The 21,810-nt window shown below is 37.9% G+C and overlaps 1 protein-coding gene across 2 annotated transcripts in view; it reads right to left on the bottom strand.

The window, feature by feature from the left end:
• CFAP54 (cilia and flagella associated protein 54) overlaps positions 1 to 21,810 on the bottom strand; it is a 389,915-nt gene that overhangs the window by 313,760 nt on the left and 54,345 nt on the right. For both annotated transcript variants that reach the window (XM_031936253.1, XM_023206706.3), the window contains exons 15-19: positions 16,678 to 16,754; positions 10,373 to 10,501; positions 9,884 to 10,007; positions 3,495 to 3,581; positions 3,284 to 3,405 (exon numbers count right to left, since the gene is read on the bottom strand). In XM_031936253.1, coding sequence (XP_031792113.1) covers positions 3,284 to 3,405; positions 3,495 to 3,581; positions 9,884 to 10,007; positions 10,373 to 10,501; positions 16,678 to 16,754 — 539 coding nt within the window. The remainder of the gene's footprint in view (positions 1 to 3,283; positions 3,406 to 3,494; positions 3,582 to 9,883; positions 10,008 to 10,372; positions 10,502 to 16,677; positions 16,755 to 21,810) is intronic.

The following is a 21,810-nucleotide window of genomic DNA, read 5'->3' as shown; positions in this document are numbered from 1 at the left end:
CAAAGACCAGATTCAGTCATCATAAAACAAGGGGAAACCTCTCTTCAGGCTCTAAGAAGACCTGAGATTAGTAGTGAGACCAATATTTCTAAAAGAAAGATAAGGTTTATTTGCCATAAAAATAGGACTGAAGTACTAATGTCCTCCAAACACTAGACAATAGCAAACAGCTATGGAAGCATCAGCTGAGAAAATGGATCTGAACACACCCCAGAAGTCTTCCAACAAAGACCAGACACCACTTGGCCTTGTGATCTCATACCACCCAACACCACCATCCAACTTCCTCATTCAAATTCTGGAAATTCAAATTTAACCAGGCTTTTCCCTAACACTCCCAGGACAGACGTCCTCACCTTGAACATTGATAGCAACTGTCCATCCAAAATTCTTAGGTTGGTGAAAAAGACTTCTCATGAACACATCTTTACTTCCTCTCTCGTCTCCCAAGCTACTATCCTCTCCCCCACCCTACTCCTACCCTTATTGCATCTATGCTTCTATCGCACAGAATGACCTATAGAACTACAAGCACTCTATGACATTTCTAGCCTTGGGACGTTGGCACATTCGTTCTCTCTGCCTGGAATGTCCTTTCTACTGTTTGCTCTCCTGTTTTTCTGGCTCTCAGTATCGTTTCAGTATTCAAATTCAAGCCATCTGTCTTTCAGCTTTCAACTTCATGTGTTCCTTAAACATTCCCCACTGTTAAGTTAGGTACTCCCCTGTTAATTTTCCCTAGCCCTCTTGCAATTAAAGCACATATTTACTTGTCTATGTCTCCACAGAGTGGATTTTTATACGAATAAATCCAGGGACCACAAAGGCAGAACCACAAAAAGAAGGCAAATCAATCAGTATTCGTTGAATAAATAAAAGATTCTCCCCTTCTATACTCAGCATACTACCAGGCACATAATGAACTTTCAATACATAATTGCTAAACGGATCGAAATTATTTCTTAGATGGATGAATAGACTGACAGATAACAAGTAAGTGCTACATACCAGAAATCTTGAATTTCAGTACTCTACTTTCTAACCTTCAACATCTATCCTTCCAGCTCCCTCACACCCTCATTTTCTGGTCCTTGACCAGATGTCCTTGACCTCATAAAGATGTCCAGTCTCTTGATATTTCCATAGACACCAAGTCTTTAAATGCCTTCATGCCTTCCCTCCCTACTCAGTCTGTATCCACCTTTTTAAAGCCATAAACTTTTAACTCATACCTTCATTTTTTTAAAAAAATCTAATCCTCCACCAATGTCTGCTGTCACAAATATTTTGCTGTCATTAAGAACACCACATCGGCCAGGCGCGGTGGCTCAAGCCTGTAATCCCAGCACTTTGGGAGGCCAAGACGGGTGGATCACGAGGTCAGGAGATCGAGACCATCCTGGCGAACACAGTGAACCACATCTCTACTAAAAACTACAAAAAAAAAAACTAGCTGGGGGAGGTGGCGGGTGCCTGTAGTCCCAGCTACTCAGGAGGCTAAGGCAGGAGAATGGCGTAAACCCCGGAGGCAGAGCTTGCAGTGAACCAAGATGGAGCCACTGTATTCCAACCTGGACGACAGAGCAAGACTCCCTCTCAAAAAAAAAAAAACACGACATCAGGATAATGTCATACCACCATGCAGACCAAGATATCTAAAAATTCATCCTCTCCAACTTCAGCTAGAACTTGGTGATGCTGGCCAGTCCCTTTACTTTGAGTCAACTCCCTCATCCATTCCTCCCCACTCTCCACATTCTCTTTACTTTCCCCCTTCAATTATCCAACCTTATGCTCCATTGATGGCAGATATCCTTGCCTCCCACTGTATCCGATACAGGTAAGAAGGTGTATTAGTTCGTTATCACACTGCTAATAAAGACATACCTGAGACTGGGTAATTTATAAAGAAAAGAGATTTAAAAGAGACTCACAGTTTTGCATGGCTGGGGAGGCCTTGGGAAACTTACAATCATGGCAGAAGAGGAAGCAAACACATCCTTCTTCACATGTCGGCAGGAGAGAGAAGAATGAGTGCCCAGTGAAGGAGCAGGTCTTTTATTAAACCATCAGATCTCATGAGAACTCACTCACTTTCATGAGAACAGGATGGGGGAAACCTCCCCCATGATTCAACTAGCTACACCTGGTCCCTCCCACAACACATAGGGATTATGGGAACTACAATTTAAGATGAGATTTGGGTAGGGACACAGTCAAAGCATATCAAAAGGCATCAACTCGACTCCCTGCCTTCACACCAACAAACTTTTCTTATCTACATCTGTCTGTACCTCCTTTCCTTCTATATCAAAAGATGAGGTGTCTGCCCTGAAGCCCACCCATCACTGAAGATGAATCCCTTTATCTGTGCTTTCAAAATCATCCTCTCTGGGCCTTGGCTCTGTGTATTAACCTCTCCCTCTTATTATCTTCAATTTCTCTTTGTTCTGGCTCTTCATTTTTAGCACACTATTATGCTAAATGTTCTCTATTAAACCCCTTTAGCTCCATATCCCCCTCCTAGGTTTGACCTACTTTTTTCCTTCTCTTATCAGCCAAGACATAGCATTATTCTCTACATCTTCATACATGATTCACTCAGCTAATGCCACCATAGCAAGGATCTGACTCTACCAAAAATTTTTTTTAATATTCTGGCATGGTGGCATGCCTGTAGTCCCACCCACTGGAAGGCTGAGGCGGTAGGACCATTTAAACCCAGGAGTTCAAAACTGCAATGATCTAGGACTCTGCCACTGCATTCCAGCCTGGTTGACAGAGTAAGACCCTGTCTCAAAAAATAAACACATAAAATCAACATATAATGAATTAGCAAGAAGGTAGAAGAATTTCCAGGCCAGAGTGAGACCTGATTAAAAATATCAACAAGGGAATTGGTCCATAAATCAGCAGTATCCATCTAAGAGAGAAGGTACCTCAGCCAATGGACTTTAAGAATTTTAATTCCATTGTAAAGAATACACTAAGCTGGTAAAGTGTCACTCCAGTTCTATAATTTCCCTCATTTTGAGTCCTTCTGATTTTATTTGGTTTCTCATGTAGATTGCATGAAGTTCTGATAAAAAGAGAATCTCTCATTTCAGAATTCAGAACTGGAGGTACAGATTACTTCCCCTGGTCAGGATGAATTATATACAGTGAAGCTGAAAGTTCATAATTAAATGTTAAGGTCAACACATTATTTTTAATAAAAAAATGAATCATTCATTTTAACAGAAATTTTATGTCAGGATTAAAAAAAGAAATGAAATACTGTTACCATCAAAAATTCCCATGAAGATGTAGAGGTTGCATCTTTCTCGAATATTAAAAGAGCTTTCTGCATTAAGTAAATTGCTTTGGATAATGTATTCTTCTTTATTTTATTCATTAGATTTAATTCTATAAAAACAAACATTTTATCAAAAAGGTGAGATTAAAAATTATCTTTCAAATTTTTTGGAAATACCAGTTATCCCAATTTTAATTACCTGTAAAACAATCAGTGTTTCCAGATTGTTTAAACTTTTCCGGACTCTTGGTAGAAATATCTTTGCTAACAGTTGGAGTCTGCAAAACTGAAGAAGATGATTGTCATAACAATTAAGTATGTATCCAGGACAGGAAATATAATTTAAATACTAAGGAATAACTATTCATAAAGCTACTGCTTCCTCTATCATGTCATCTTTTTTTCATTAATAGATAGAAATTCATATAAATCTACTACAATGCAGTTTTATCAAATCCTCTTTTATTTGCCACAGTATACCTCAAGGCAGAAGAAATTCCAAATTATAAAAATATTTGATTTTCTATCTCATCTTGAATAAAATCATCCTGAGGCTGGATAGAATCCAACCTACTTCTGTTGACTTTACCTTTTCACAAAGTACAGATAGCAAGTCCTGATACCAATACCAATAAGCTATCAAAACTCTGTCCTCAACACCCCTTCTAGAAAAACTGTTTCATCCAAGGTCCCTTCAAGAGCTCTGGGTACCACACGAAGACCTCCACTCTCTCCCAGCTGTGACTGAAGAAATCAGAGCCTCTCTCAAGATTTTGAAGTAAAACATGAACTTGCCAGTTGTTCATACTGGTATACAATCGGGACTGACCATCATGGTGGTTCAGTAAAGACAGGAATGTGGATGAGGGGAAAAAAGGATACAGCTATACTAGCCCAGGGAGATGGAAACTGTAGCACTGATTCTTGATTTTTCAGGTCTGGTCCTTAAGAGACCTGGTATTTTTTGGTCCTTGGAGGTATGCGAGCATAGCTATAGTAACCTTACAGTAAACCCCTTTTACTGAGTTCTAATTATTTGTGCTAATGCACGTGAGCCACCACGTTATGGTAATTGATTCATGAAAAGATGTTAACAGACACCATTAAAGAATAGAACACGTCTGCAGTGGCAAAGGGTAAGGAAACATCTGCATGGAGATAGCAATGCAGAGCAGAAAATAGTGCATCATTCTCTCAATACCAACGATATTATAAATGCTAATTAAGCTTTCCTGATTATAATTGTTGGAGATAAGAAGGATGAGACTGCAAAAAATTTCTGAATGCCAGATACAGATGCATCATATTTATGTCATGGTCATCAACAGGCAACCATTATTGAATAAGAATGCTAATGTAGGGAACATTAGTCTGGCAACAGCATACTAAAGAAAAACAAAGTAGGGGAACAAAGTGATCAGCTGTGCTAGGATGGCAATTCAATAAAGCCAAAAAAAAAACAAAATCAAGGAAACCCAGAGATATTGCAAGGAAATAATAACTAATTCCATTTACATTTGAATTTAAGTCTTGCATCAATATCTTTAAGTGGTCTATGATCAAAACTCATCTGGTCTTCAAAGAATTATGGATGACAATTAGAGGAAGAGGTATTTAGTAACTCCATGAGTTTAAAAAAAAAAAAAAAAAACTCTAATCCTCCACTTAAGGAAATAATACAGTTACTACGTCAGAATCATGGGCTAGTTTCTTAAAACCCGACACAAAAATTCTATTTACATTTTGAAACATATTTCTGAACCAAATATTTTCAGCCCAAAACATGTTCAAGGTTATTATGCTAAGTAATTCACTTATGTATTAGAAAAAACTTTATCAAATTTTCAACTTATACATGATGACACAGAGATATTTTAATTATGACTTGCTTCCCTCTACACCCAGCAGGTCATAGGAGAAGTAGTTTTTGAAACTGTGTTAATGTTAAAATAAAATGTAAAAAGATGAAGAGTATAAAAAAATAAAAGTATGGGGAAAAAAGGAAATTTTATGTAAACAGAATGCAGGCAGGGCATAGTGGCTCACACCTACAATCCCAGCACTTTGGGAAGCCAAGGTAGACAGATCATTTGAGGTCAGTAGTTCCGAGACCAGCCTGGCCCACACGGCAAAACCCCATCTCTACTTAAAAGAAAATACAAAAATTAGCCAGGTGTGGTGGCACATGCCTGTAGTCCCAGCTACTTGAGAGGCTGAAGCAGGAGAATCACTTGAACCTTGGAGGCAGAGGTCACAGTGGGCTGAAATCACATCACTGCACTCCAGCCTGGGTGACAGAGTGAGACTGTCTCAAAAAAATAAAATAAAATAAAAATAAAAAACACCACAGAATGCAAATACAAAAAAAGCAGTCACAAGTCCATATCAAATTGAAAAAAAATCTAAAAATCGAATTAATTCAAGTAAATTTGGACACAGTTCTCTGATGTATGATATTTTCTAGAGACAAAATGTACTGCAAATAAATCCTTAATTTACTTAGTAGGTTTTTAATAGCAGTATTGGTTTAATAATTTTGAAAGTACTCTGTTAATTTGCCAGGATAAAACAAATGAGTAATTACATTGATGTTGTTAGGAACCAGAATGCTCAATATGGGAGAAGGAAAATACAAAAATGGAGAAGGTGAGGAGAAACCTTTTAGTGTTGGAATTGGAGATATCAAAAAGAACTTGTGGTCAGGCGCAGTGGCTCACAACTGTAATCCCAGCACTTTGGGAGTCCTAGGCCGGCAGATCACTTGAGGTCAGGAGTTCAAAACCAGCCTGGCCAACAATGGTGAAACCCCATCTCCACTAAAAGTACAAAAATTAGCCGGACATGTTGGCATATGCCTGTAGACCCAGCTACTTGGGAAGCTAAGACAGGAGAATTGCTTGAACCCAGGAGGCCAAGGTTGCAGAGAGCCGAGATCGCATTACTGCACTCCAGCCTGGGCAACAGAGTGAGACTCCATCTCAAAAAAAAAAAAAAAAAAAGAACTTGTGATTTAAATATATATATATGTGGGTGTGTGTGTGTGTGTATTTCTTAGCTCTAGCTACTAAAAGGAGCCATTGACATCCCAATAGCAATGAGCACTCTTAGCTTACAGATCTTGGTTTCTAAATACCATTTTCTACCAAAAGGTACCAAATATCACTGGAAAAATAGCTTATTCCAGATCTGGGGGTAGGGAAAGCAAAAGATAGGTCTAGAATATTTTGTTGTACAGAAAGCAAAAAAAATCTCAAAGAATAATGGGGACTATATTAGTGTGTTTTCATGCTGCTGATAGAGACATACCTGAGACTGGGTAATTTCTACAGGAAAAAGGATTTAATGGACTTACAGTTCCATGTGGCTAGTAAAGCCTCACAATCATGGCAGAAGGCAAAGAGGAGCAAGTCACATCTCACATGGATGGCAGCAGGCAGAGAGAGAACTTGTGGAGGGGAACTCCTCTTTATAAAACCATCAGATCTTGTGAGACTTATTCACTATCATGAGAACAGCACGGGAAAGACTTGCCCCCATTATTCAATTACCTCCAACCAGGTCCCTCCCACAATATGTGGGAATTCAAGATGAGATTCAGATGGGGACACAGCCAAACCATATCAGGGACATATCAAAGGAACACAGGATCCAGTATGAAGGGCCTCCCTCCCACTGGCAAAATTTATGACTTTAAGCATCACAAAGAACAATAATGGCAAGTGACTTTAAAAGATTAGTAAAAAAGGAATCTGATCCATACTGTTACTCAAAAAATTAAAAGAGGCAAAGTGGGGACAGCTCTTGTTTACAAAAGAATGTTACCAAATAAATCTAGAAGGAATAATTCAATTAGAAAATCATCACGTACAAACACTGTAACAATTAATTCAGGAAGGTTCACCAACGGAGAGTAAGATCATCGGGTGAAAGTCTGTTGGGGAACAGGATATTCATTCCTACATCACCAACAGCACCAATTAGTTTTTCACTACAAAGGGGAGAGGGACATTTACAATGCAGAGATCTGGCAGACATCAGCTTAATAAAACGACAGCACTTTGCCTCACCAATGATAAAACAAATGGCCAATGTGTGCAATCTAATGTGATACAATGGGATATAAACGGCATCACCTGTATGGTCATGAGGAAACTACTAGGAAAGATCACATTGTGGAACATGTCTTCAAAAATATCAATGTTATGAAAGAAAAAAAAGAAGTTGGAGGAGTTATTCTAGATTAAGGAAGAATACGACAACCAAATGCAATAAGTGATTTTTGATTACTTCCTAGATCATTTTAAATAAAACCCATTTCCCCAAAAAGGATATTGGGAACAATTATGGCAATCTGAAAATTGGATGCATAATAGAGCATGTTCTCAGACATACGTGAAAGCTAAAAAATAAAGTTTATCTCATGGAGGTAGAGAGTCGAATGATGGTTACCAGAGGCTGGGAAGGGATTGGGGGTGGGGGGATAATGAGAGATTGCTTAATGAGTACAAATATATTGTTAAATAGAAGAAAAAATTTCTAGTGTTCAATAGGACAATAGGGTGGCTATAGTTAATAATTTATCTTACATTTCAAAATAGCTAGAAGATTTGAGATGTTCTCAACACAAATAACTGATAAATGTTTGAGATGGTAAATATTCTAATTACCCTGGGTTGAGTTTTGTACATTGTATGCACATGCTAAATTTTGCATGTATCCCGTAATATGTACAATTATTATATGCCAATTAAAAATATAAAACTATAAAACATTTAGAAGAAAATGTAAGAAAATCTTCATGATCTGGGGTTAGGTAAGGAGTTCTTAGACAAGACACCAAAATCACATTACATAAAAGTAAACAAATGATCAATTGGATGCTGAAAAATAATTGACTGTATAATCAATAATATTATCGTATCAGTGTTAGCTTTCTTCAGAGTGATAATGGTATTATGGTTATTTGAGAGAATGCCCCTGTCATTAGGTGATAAATACTAAAGTTTTCAGGGCTAAAATATATCATAATGTCTGCGACTTCTCAGCATATGGATATGTGCATGTATATGTATATATCTCTACACATACATAATATATCGATATCATAGGTATATGCATCTATAGATGTATATACATAGATGTACAAATATATGTATTTATATGTGCATGTAAAGAGAAAGATAACAAATGTGGCAAAATGTCGTGATTGGTGGATTTAGGTGAAGGTTATGTGGATGGTCACTACTATTCTTTCAACTTTCTGAAGGCTCAAAAATTGTTAAACAAAAAGTTGGAGGGAACAGTTTACCACAGTTAATTTGGTTTTATCCATTTGGATATCCAATTATCCAATGAATATGAGGTATTCTATCACTTTGAAATAAACCTTGAATTACGTTAGAGCAAGATCCCCTACACTCACCTGATATTTTTTCCTTCAGGAATGTCTTAGCTATTTATGTCTTCTACCTACATTTTGTAAAAAGATTGTAAAGATCAACCAAAAAAAAATCCTACTGGAATTTTTATTGAAACTGCATTGAGTCTATAGATCCATTTGAAGAAAACTGAAATCAGAATAATCTTTCTGATTATTTGGTCCTCTTATCAATAAACACAATCTACCTTCATTTATATTGTTCTTTAACATTTTTCAGTAAAGTCTTAAAATTTTTTGCATACTTGTAGCTCTTTGGTTAGATTGGATCCCTTGGTACCTTACAGGTTTTATTGATTAAAAAAAAGTTGTCTTTTTATTATATTTGCTAACTGCTTATTGCTGTCCTATAGAAATTACATATTATATATTACATGTTATATATTATATATTATTATTTTTGTATATACTGATAGTTTCTTTTGCATTTTCTAGGTAGACAATCATATAATCTGGAAATAATAGTTTTGTTTCTTCTTTTCTAATGCTTATATCTTTATTTTTCTTATCTTCTTGCATTGGCTAGAATTCAGTATAAATATTTTTTCATCTTCCTGCACTAATCAGCAGTGTGTCTACATTGCCCACTCTTAAATTAACCAGGATTTGAATAAATCTATGTAGCTCTACATATAATATGATTTGAATGCTTTACACACCCCTTCCAGGAACTCATCCCTGACTTTCTTATTTGATATAGATATTTCTGTGTGCCCATAATACTTTGAGCCCACCCCTGTTACAAAATGTATCAATCTCAACTGATATAGTTGGCTTACTTATCTAGAAGCTCAAAAGTAGAGACTGTCTTATTTGTACCAAGCCTAATACAATGCCTGGATTTTAGTAGGTACTCAATAAATATTTGTTGGTTGAATTAACAAAACTTAATTTACTATAACACAAACAAACATAATTAATTAAACTTTTTAAGATCTTCTTAAAAACTAACTGATTTAATATGCAAAGTGTAAAGCAATAAGGAAAGATTTAATCATGTTTTTATTGATATTAATTAGGAATGTAGAAAAAAATGAAATTTATCTGAAAATGTCAGTCGACAAGAACACAGTTTTCAAATTAAATTGATTCTGTACTGGAGTCTGACTTAAAATTGATTCAGAATAGTTACTTGCTTTAATGACTACTACCTTGCAATTTGTCCAGAAGCACAACAGCTATTCGATGCTGAGCTTGAATTAGTTCAAGATGCAAATCCATCATGAAACTATTTGAGGCAAGTTTGTAAGTATCTCCATCTATATGGTGGGTACGCTTTGGTCCAACAGAGTTGAAATAAAAAGAAATATGGTTATCAAAACACACAAAAATAGCTGTATACTATTATCACTCAAGTTATCATCATCTTATTTTTAACCATTACATCCTGCTCACTTCTTAGCCCTTTGCAGTTAGCTTAAACACTAATAAATATGCTCTTAGAATTCATCAGTGTCCTCTTCATTAACAAATTCAAAGACTCCTCACTCTCCTAGATCTCTTCTGGGAAGAGGGAAATATATTTCTGGCCTATGAGAGGTAAGCCACCACAAGTCATGCTTTAATTACCTACTTTCAAGGCCAGTCCTCTTCCCAGTTAAGTAAAACTTCAATCTAATTTAAGACTTTTCCATTCTTACCTTGGCATAGCAGTGGTCAATTACTGATGATCCATTTGGCAAAGAGGTTAACATACAATTCAAATTTATTCCACCGATTGCTTTGTCAAGAAGTTTATAAGCAAAAAGTAACTGTTCCACAGGATTTTTCTAAAATAATTTTATAAACAAAAAAGAAAAATAAAACTTAAGGGAAAATCAAATGCAACATTTCCAATTTTTGACAATAATTCAAAACCATATAACAGAAATTTAAATAGTCTATCTAACATTAACAATCTTATGTTTCTAAGTAAATGCATTTATCTGTGACTAAATGTGGAGTGCTATCAATATGGGTGAAAATAATAAATAAATTTCACCATTTTTCCAGATATAAATTAAGCCTTTCACAAACATGTATTAATACATATAACTTCCATTTGTGGTTTGCAAAATTCTGATTGTACCAAATACAGGTAAATTTTTAAAACAGAGTTCACATAGTTTGTCACTTTCACATATCTAATTTGAAAAGAATTTTTTAAAACAATTTCAGAATCTCAGACTAGAAATTTAGAGTCCATCAACCCAACAGTCTATATTAGTCTACATAATGATTTTCAAAAACGAAATGCTTTTTAATGTAATCATTCTCACAGACAGGCAAATATAGAGAATAATATAAAAAGCAACCAGTTTTGCCCGAACTTTCAAATTTTCCATATTTTTCCAGATTTTTTTAAGGAAATAAAGCATACAGATATATGCATGCAATTTAAATCCCCTATATAACTGTCCACAGTGCCACTCCTCTGCCCTAGAAGTAGCCACTGTCCTTGAATTTGGTTTTACTATTTTTGCATGTTTTTAAACTTTTACTACATGTATATGTATCCTTAACCATATGCAATATCACTTTGCATATTTTTAATTCTTTCCTATAAAATTCTGTAGGCTTCTTCTAAAACTCAACCATATGTTGTTGGAACTTATTCCTGCTGGTATATGTAACTCAATGGGTCAGTCAGGGATTGGTTATGAACGCAAAACTACTCTACATGTTTCAAGCAAAAGAAAACAATACACAGAATTAGAGGTGTTCATCACCATTGCAAGGCATGGAAGAGCCAAGATCAAGAAAGCTGCCAGTGACAATTTTGCTTCATGCGATTCTCAAGAGTTTGCTCAGAAGCCTCTGTGAACTTAAGAATCTAGGAGGTAGCTAACAACAACCTCAAGCACCTATTACACTGAAGCAGGTGAATTGCAAGAGTTTGCTCAGCATGCCTGGTAAACTCATATCATCCATCTGATACTGTGGATTAAGAACTATCTCTTCTCTTCTGCACTACAAATTCATGCAAATGCCCCTCATTGGAAGACTAATTTAAAACTGTACAGAAATGAGACGCTGGAAATATAGTTCCAGGTTTCCCCCCTATAATGCGAAGGTAATTATAGAAGGGAATTGCAATGATGCCAAGTTTACTCTAGTACAAGCCTACTCCGGTTCATTCATCCTCACAGCTACAATGAAATGGTATTACTTGGAGGAATATATCACAATTTATCCACTCTTCTGCCAATGGACATTTAGATTACTATTTCTAAGGCCAGGCACAGTGGCTCACACCTGTAACCCCAGCACTTGGGGAGGCCAAGGCAGGCGGATCACCTGAAGTCAGGAGTTCAAGACCAGCCTGGTCAACACTGTGAAACCATGTCCCTACCAAAAAATACAAAAATTAGTCGGACATGATGGTGCGGACCTGTAGTGCCAGCTACTTGGGAGACTGAGGCATGCGAATCACTTCAACCTGGGAGGTGGAAGCTGCAGTGAGCCCTGATCATGCCACTGCATTCCAGCCTGGGTGACAGAGTGAGACCCTGTTTCAAAAAACAACAACAAAAAAGATTACTATTACTAAATATGCTGCAATGTATTGTACTTGTCTGTGAATAAGCACAAAGTTGATAGTTTCTTTTTTATTTTATTTTATTTTTTTTTTTTTTTTGAGATGTAGTTACACTCTTGTTGCCCAGACTGGAGTGCAATGGCATGATCTCAGCTCACTGCAACCTCCACCTCCCAGGTTCAAGCAATTCTCCTGCCTCAGCCTCCCAAGTAGCTGGAATAACAGGCATGCACCACCACGCCCAGCTAATTTTGTATTTTTAGTAGACACAGGGCTTCTCCATGTAGGTCAGGCTTGTCTCGAACTCCTGACCTCAGGTGATCCACGCACCTTGGCCTCCAAAAGTGCTGGGATTACAGGTGTGAGCCACCACGCCCTGCCCAAAGCTGATACTTTCTTTACAGTTCTTATACCTTTTCTCTGCTTTCTTTTTTTACTTATCTGTCTAAGACTTCAGGACATACTGAACAGAAGAATGACAGATATCTTTATGTGGTTACACCACTATTAAAGGGCTGCTTTTAATCTTTTACGATAGAGATAGCATTTACTCAAGGTCTTTGGATGACACCCTTTATTAGATACAGAGGTTCTTGTATATTCTTAACGACTAAGAGTTATTTTTTTCAGGATGGTTGTTTTTAAAGAAGATGGTTGTTGAATATTATCAAATGCTTTTTTTGCGTCTCTTTGTCTAAGTGAAGCAGTCACATGTTTTCCTTTAATCAGCTAATGCAATGTATTGCATTATATATTTCTAGTGTTAAATCATCCTGGCATTCCTAGAATATAAACAATTTTACACTATATATACATACATACACACACACATATACACACACACATTCAAGAATTGCAGGCTCAGGAAGGTTTTTAAGTAACCCAAGCAGTGTAAATTCAAATTAAAAACCTACTTGAGGGCAGGTCCCAAGATTATAAATCATTAGGAGGAGGAATTTTCTCCTATCCACTCCTCTTTTCACTACCCAAGTTGAGGTATCTCCTTATATACATAGGCAGAGGCAGGATTTTTTGGTTTTGGGGAGGGTTTTTTGTCTTGTCTTGTTTTGTTATGCAACAGGGTCTCACTCCAGCCTAGAACAGAGTGCAGTGGCACGATCTTGACTCACTGCAGCCTTGATTTCCCAGACTCAGGTGATCCTCCCACCTCAGCCTCCCAAGTAGCTGGGACTACAGGCACATGCCATCACAACCAGCTAATTTTTATATTTTTTTTGCAGAGTCATGGTTTCACCATATTGCCCCGGCTGGTCTCAATCTTCTGGGCTCAAGCGATCCACCCACCTTGGCCTCCCCAAAGGGCTAGGATAAAAGGAGTGAGCCACCACGCCCAGGCCAGAGATTTTTTCCTAGTCTACCTTTTCCTAGGATTTAATCTTTTGTAGGTTCTAACTTTATGTACAAGTCTCCTTTCTAACTCCCATCTTTCATGTGCCAAAGCCTCATCTCTTGTCCCTGGATGGTTGTCAAAAATCTAAGCATCTTTATATAATAACTATGCCCATCAACCTACTGCAGCATCCACTCATAAACTTACCATGCTAGTTTTCAGTTCCCTTTTCTATTTTGGCCCCTGGGATTTACCTTACTTTCTCATGAGCTCTACAACATGCTTGAGGATATTTGTTCAAATCTGTCCAAAATCTCTTTAAGTGTTTTCTCCCAGGAGGATGTTCAGGTCATCTTGCCATTTTGCTAGAAACAGAAGTCTCTAAAGATATCCATATATATATATGGATATATATATATATATATATAGAGAGAGAGAGAGAGAGAGAGAGAGAGAGAGAGAGAGAGACAGAGTCTCACTTCATTGCCCATGCTGGAGTGCAGTGGTGCGATCTCAGCTCACTGCAACCTCCGCCTCCCAGGTTCAAGCGATTCTTGCACCTCAGCCTCCCAAGTAGCTGGGACTATTGGCAGGCACCACAACGCCTGGCTAATTTTTGTGTTTTTAGTAAAGACGGGGTTTTGCCATGTTGGCCAGGCTGGTGTTAAACTTCTGATATTAAGTGATCTGCCCACCTTGGCCTCCCAAAGTGCTGGGATTACAGGTGTGAACCTCCGTGCCCAGCCAGGGTATCTTTTTAACATCAAAAAATTTCGAAGACCCCACACACTCACATTCTATCATCATCATCATCATCACCATCACTAACACCACCATCTTCATCTTTATGATCTTCATCATCCTCATCACAGTCAACATTTAACTAAAACATGCTCCAGGTATAGGGCTAAATGTTTTACTAAAAATCTTTTAGTTGATATAGCCCAGTATAAGGTAGATACAAATTAGTTATAATTTTATAACTCATTTGTTGAAGAAAGAAGTGCTCTGTGTTCAGCAAAACTTTAAAATAAGTTTTCTTTCATTTAATCACAATAGCGTCTCATACATTTTTTAAATAGTAGCATGTATATATGCAAGTTACATAATTTATCCCACCTACAGATTCTGCTGGGTGAACATATGAATTGTGGATTCTCCTTACAATAAACTGTCATTTCTCCCCCCAACTCCATTCCCCTTTCAGTGAGTCTAAAAAATCTAAGTTGAGATTCAGTGCTTTACATAAGACATAACAGAAAAACAGCAGCTATCATGTGCCAGGTACTAGTTTCCATATTACAAATATCTCATTTAAACTATATAACAACTCAGTGGAATAGGTACTATTATAATTTTCCAGATGAGGACACTTATCCTCAAAAAGACAAAATAATTCATTTAGAATCACACAAATAGTCAATATCAGAGTCTAAACTCAACCACAGGTTTCCACACCAAATGCTGCGCTCTTCGACCATGCCAAATAAACTATGTCTACCATATGCCTAGTACAGCTGAGCAGATTGTGTATTGCATAACTTTAGGGGGTAAAATTCACACTGTTGTCATCACAGACTTCTCTGTATTTATTTTGACGATTTCCCAGCAGATGGTAATAAATCATCTTTCAGGGAGGGTACATTTTTCTTATTTAAATAATAATATCAATAGTTCATAAATGGTCTCTTGTTTCTTTGTTGTGGGAAAATTGCCACCTTAAAAGAAATCCATTTCTTATAGTGGTTTTAATTGCCAGAAAATTTCTCTCTCAAGGCAAAATCTAGCACTCTGTACCTATGAGTAGGATTTCTATATCTGCCCTACTCTGCCTCAGAGAATAAGTGCTAGCCCATAAGCCAGTGATTCTCAAACTCTAATGTCCTTAAAAATCTACCAGAGAGGATGGGCGCGATGGCTCACACCTGTAATCCCAGCACTTTGGGAGGCTGAATTGGGCAGATCACGAGGTCAGGAGATCGAGACCATCCTGGCTAACATGGTGAAACCCCATCTCCACTAAAAATACAAAAAAATTAGCCAGGTGTGGTGGCACACACCTGTAGTCCCAGCTACCCAGGAAGCTGAGGCAGGAGACTCGCTTGAACCCGGGAGGCAGCGGTTGCAGTGAGCTGAGATCGCACCACTGCACTCTGGCCTGGGCAACAGAGCAAGGCTCCGCTTCAAAAAAAAAAAAAAATCTACCGGAGGAACTTTTAAGAATCTCACACCTGAAGTTATGATTGCACATGTCTGGAGTGAGAAATAGGAAGCTGCATACTTAGCAGACACTGTAAGTGATCCCTGGGAAAAACACTGGCAGACAGCTATTATGCCACCTCATATCTCTTATGCATATCAGTCTCTGTTCTCAATTTAAGATTTCTCAACTCTAGCTCTCTTCAGAAGACACAAGACAGCATGAAGTACGCAGTTTGCATCCCCTGAAACTTAGCATTAGAAAAGGAACATGCATTTGGAAAGTAAATTCAGAATGACCCCACAGTCCTCCTGTACATTCATGATGGCATTTGATTGGTACCATTTCTTAGGACTTTATTTATTATACCAAGTATGGAAGAGAATAGATAAAATAACACTTTTAAAATTAGCACTTGTTCTTATATTTCAGAGGGCTCCCAAATATAAATGTGAGGGGTGGTGGCATGTTATTAAAAGTCAAGAAAAGTCATTTATATCTTGCATTATATAAATATCTTTTATACAAATATCTTGAAGACATTATTATTGAGGACAGGGGTTACTCCTAGGTAGGGGAAAGGCAAGGTGATCAAGAGAGGTTAGCAGAGAAGGTGAGTTTTATCTATACTAGTAATATTTTGTTTCTTAAGCTAGCATATGAGGAAATGGTAAATTATAATGGGGCTTCATTACAATATTCTTCATAAAAGGTAGAAAAATGTCCCTATAGTTTTCAATATATAAAACCATATAATCCTCAAATTTTAAATATTCAAAATTATTTCTACAATTAACCATTATCCATTTACAAATTTAATATTATTTGAAAATAAAAATTCATGTGTCACCTAAATTTTCTAAATATGTAGTAATACCTGTAATATTGGAAGAATTTTTGTGGTCCCTTTTGGAGCTCCAAGGAATTCGTTAGTCCCTTCTCTTAAAGGTACGTCTGGAAAAGAAAGAAAAGAGAAAGGGAATGAAGGATGGAAGGGAAGGAAAAAGAGGAGATAAAAAAAAAGGAAAAGTAGGGAGAGGAAAAGGACAAGGCAAGAGCGAGGAAGAAACAAAAGAAGGAAGGACCAGAGGAATAAAAAGGAGGAAAGAGAAAAAAGGGAAGAAAGCAGTGAATCATAATCATAAAAAACTTTATGCTAAATTACTTTTTAATTACCCATAATCTTAGAAATGATTCACACGAGAATGTGACTAAGCACCAAATTATTTACTCCATGTAATTAAATTTTTTTCTTCTATAAGGTAATTTTTAAAAAATCTTGTAACAAACCAAATCAAATATATATCAACAAATCAATATCATCTTTCTCTATATTCTATAAGGTCCATTTAAAATCTTTCAGAGGCCAGGTGTGGCGGCTTACACCTGTAATCCCAGCACTTTGGGAGGCCGAGGCGAATAGATCACCTGAGGTCAGGAGTTCGAGACTAGCCTGGCCAACATGATGAAACCTCACCTCTACTAAAAATACAAAAATTAGCCAGGCGTGGTGGCGCATGCCTGTAATCCCAGCTACTGGGGGGTGCTGAGGCAGGAGAACTGCTTGAACCCGGGAGGCAGAGGTTGCAGTGAGCTAAGATCCAGCCACTGTCACTCCAGCCTGGGCAACAGAGCAAGACTTCATCTCAAAATATAAATAAATAAATAAACAAATAAATAAATAAATAAGCTTTCAGAAAATAACAGCATAGAAACCTTATCAATTTGGACAAATATCAGATAAGACTTGTACTTTATGTTTTATGTGGCAACAAGGTGCTAAGAATAACATTCTTAGAAGTTATAAGAATTTATATATCTAAATGGGGACAACCCCTCATTACATAAATATAGAAGTTTTCAAATATAATTATGCTCCAATATTCATTAGCTCTTCAGAAATGAAACATGTTGACAAAGAATCAATAACTTAATTTTATTTAGCCCATTTATAATGACATAAAACAATAATCTCCCCCACAGTAACTAGTAAATAAAACAGTAAGTAAGAAATAGACTTTTTTTTTTTTTTTTTTTTTAAGATGGAGTCTCACTCTGTTGCCCAGGCTAGAGTGCAGTGGTGTGATCTCGGCTCACTGTAACCTCCACCTCCCAGGTTCAGGTGATTCTCCTGCCTCAGCCTCCCAAGCAGCTGGGAGTAAAGGCACATGCCACCATGCTTGGCTAATTTTTGTATTTTTAGTAGAAGCAGGATTTCACCATGTTGGCCATGCTGGTCTCGAACTCCTGACCTCATGTGATCCACCTGGCTCAGCCTACCAAAGTGCTGGGATTATAGGCATGAACCACTGCGCCTGGCCAGAAATAGACATTTTAAAAAAGTAATCAGTAACGGATAATGTAGGAAAATTCTCTTGGCTGAAGAAAAGCTGGAAACTATATATTTTTAAATCTACAAGCTAAGAAGATGGTGAAAATAAATAAATACATACATACATACATACATACATACATACATACATACATGGCCAGGATCTTAGGAAGAAAGTATGGAGAAAAAAAAAAAACTATTTTTCCCTGCTCTCATACCACAACAATCAACACAGATTTCTGTGACCAAATGTGGAGTGGGGGGTCCCCACATACCAAACATGCAACCAATCCTGCAGTGGACACCAGCTGGGTATTCTCCAACCCTGTTCACTTCCAACACTACCTTGCAGATAGAGTCAGATCACACAGATTGAGGACTCAGTCCCATGAGACTGCTGCTTCCCCCCCCACCCTGCTCCCTGCTTCTAATGCTGACCATAAGCCCCAGCTGGTTTCACCTGTGCTTCTGACCAACTGGCTACAAACTAAGGTTCCCATGGTCCCCTCCCTGGGTCTGATTAATTTGCAAGAGTGGCTCACAGAACTGAGGGAAACAGTTATGTTTATCATTTTATCATAAAGGTTATTACAAAGGATACAGATAAAGAGATACATAGCACAAGGCATAAAGGAAGGGGCATGGCACTTCCTTGCCCTCTCAGGACCACCCCCCACCCCCCGGAACCTCCAAGTGCTCAGCTATCCAGAAGTTCTCTACACCATGTCCTCATGGACCTTTTATGGAGACTTCATTAGATACGCGTAAATTGATGAATGTACAGCTGTGCAGAAATGTGATTGGACAAAAAGGGTATGATCTAATACCCTTTAGAAACCCATTGCTGCGATCTGAATATCTGTCTCCTCCAAACTCATGTTGAAATTTAATCCTCAATGTGGTAGTATTGAGAGATGGATCCCATAAGAGATGACTGGGTCACGAGGGCTCTCCTCACATGAATAGGCTAACTCATTCACAGACTAATGGATTAACAGGTTAATGGATTGATGAGTTATCATGGGAGTGGGACTGGTGACTTTATTTTTTTTTTTTTTGGAAATATATTAAGTTTATTTTTAAAAAAATACCTTACACTCACTCATATTTTACTTACTGGCCCTGTTTTATGTCATTTCAGAGTTTTGTGTCTTTTTTAAATTTATTATACTTTAAGTTTTGGGATACATATGCAGGATGTGCAGGTTTGTTACATAGGTACACACGTGCCACGGTGGTTTGCTGCACCCATCAACCCATTATCTATATTAGGTATTTCTCCTAATGCTATCCTTCCCCTAACCCCCCACCCCGACTGGACTGGTGACTTTATAAGAAGAGGAAGAGGTTGGGTGCAGTGGCTCATACCTGTAATCTCAGCACTTTGGGAGGCCGAGGCGGGTGGATCACCTGAGGTCAGGAATTCAAGACCAGCCTGGCCAACATGGTGAAACTCTGTCTCTACTAAAAATACAAAAAAATTAGCTGGCGTGGTGGCTCATGCCTGTAATCCCAGCTACTCGGGAGGCTGAGGCGAGAGAATCACTTGAACCCAGGAGGCAGAGGCTGCAGTGAGCCAAGATCGTGCCACCGCACTCCAGCCTGGGCGAAAGAGTGAGACTCCGTCTCAAAGGGAAAAAAAAAAAAAGAAAAGGAAGAGATTCCTGAGGTAGCTTCCTTAGCCCCCTATCATTGATGCCCTGCAACACCTCAGACACTGCAGAAAGTCTCCATGAGTAAGAAAGCCCTCACCAGATGCAGCCCCTAGACTTTGCATTTCTCAGCCTCCACAACTGTAAGAAATAAGGTCCTTTTCTTTATAAATTACTCAGTTTTGGGTATTCTGTTATAAGCAACAGAAAATGGACTAAGATACCCAACAAGGCCTGTCTGTTCAGATTCTTCTTGGCCTCTCTGTGCCACATTCCTTCCTCCTGGGTATGGGGCAGGACCCCTTCTGAAATGAGTCTTATGTCCTACAATCAGACAAGGTAGGTCAGAGAATTTCTTCATGATCAACTCCAAGACAGAGAGGCAGGAGAAGATTAGAGTATATTTTCAGTTTCTATGGCCATCCTTGGAGAGAAAAAGGAGCAGGTGAAAGGAGGAAAGTAGAAAGTCAGAGAGAGAGAAAGAGAGAGAGAGATTGTTTTCTGAGGTCTGCTTCTGAGGCCTAAAGCGCCCCAACATTATAACAAAAGACTCTCTTTCACTTTTATTGCTCCAAAGCTGATCTGAAACTACTTCAGGAACCAAGGACAAAAAGCCACTCTTGAACAAAAGGTACGCTTGTTGTTTTAGTCACTTAGGAAATGAGAACTATGGGAGTCATGAGCCAAGAACTGTGGACAAAAATAATTATTTTTATATATATAGCATACAAAATACATGTGTTCATTGATGGTTTATGTTATTGGGAAGGTTTCCAGTCCACAGTAGGCTATCAGAGTTAAGTTTTGGAGGAGCTAAAACATGGATTTAGGATGGGTGCCCCTAACCCTCATGTTGTTCAAGGGTCAACTGCATATATATATATATATATATCTTAGTATCACAGAGTCACATCTGAATCTTGGAAAGGGAGGCCAGAGAGCATAGAACACATTAGAGCTACTTTTCCCACTGGGGCTTATGTCAATTCCGGAGAGAGAAGCTGAGAAACTGAGTGATACCTCTGATAGCCTTGAGAGAAAAGCAACAGGGATTGGTAACCAGGGCCCATCAAGGATGAGAAGCAAAAGAAGTTAGGGTGAACTGAAAATAGATCTTCAAGGAGAAAGCATTTCATCTTCAAAATATCTTAATCCCTCAAACTGGAATAATGGGATCCTAGAGTATTAGTGCCTTCATGTATCTAGTAAAAGCAAGCATAAATCTTCCCTAGAAAAACATCATCCAAAGCCTCAATTATTTCTACAAAATATTTAGAAATAATAATGTCCATTACATACTCAAAAATAATCAGACTAGCCAAACAGGTGATGAAGTAAGTTCTTCATTGAAGACTTCAGTATAATAAATGCAAAAGGAATGAGAGAAGTTAGGAGTCCCTCCTGGCTTCTTACCCCCAGTCTCCTAACAGCCCTCTACCAATGGCAGATAAAATCTGTAGAAATACAACTTCATTGTATTTGTCCTGTATGGTCGCCTAGAGGTCCCTCATGGGAATAGGCCCTGAACTCACAACAGCAGCCTTCTCATTAACTTACCATGCATTACCTGGGGCTTCCTTTCTTCCCCTGTCTCACTTCTCCACTGTGCTTCCCTGGATAAAGTCCCAAATAAACTACTTCACTCAAATCATTATCTCAGAACCTGCTTCTGGGGAACCAACCTAGACCTGAACTCACAGATAAATCTTTATAGCACAGAAAGTGGGATAACTAGGCATGGTGTGCCTCCTGATTCAATGCAAGGGAGTAAACAGCACTACCTATGAAGTACTGTTGCTGAAAAATAAGACAATTGGCAAGAATTCTTCTTAACAAAGTATCACCAGAATCTAAGTAAGCATCCAGCTCTAACTACCAGGTGAGAAGCAAGTTAACCAACATCACATGGAGGGAAATAGCCAAATCCAGAATGTGGAAAATCCCACAGGATAATGACTCAGTTTCTTCAAAAGATAAATGTCTTGAAAGGGGAGTAGGAAGGAGAGAAACCATTAGAGATTAGAGA

The sequence above is a fragment of the Piliocolobus tephrosceles genome, chromosome 10, assembly GCF_002776525.5.
Source record: "Piliocolobus tephrosceles isolate RC106 chromosome 10, ASM277652v3, whole genome shotgun sequence".
Lineage (NCBI taxonomy): Eukaryota > Metazoa > Chordata > Mammalia > Primates > Cercopithecidae > Piliocolobus > Piliocolobus tephrosceles.
Note: the sequence above shows the minus strand (reverse complement) of the source record. Positions and strands in the feature narration are given on the sequence as shown.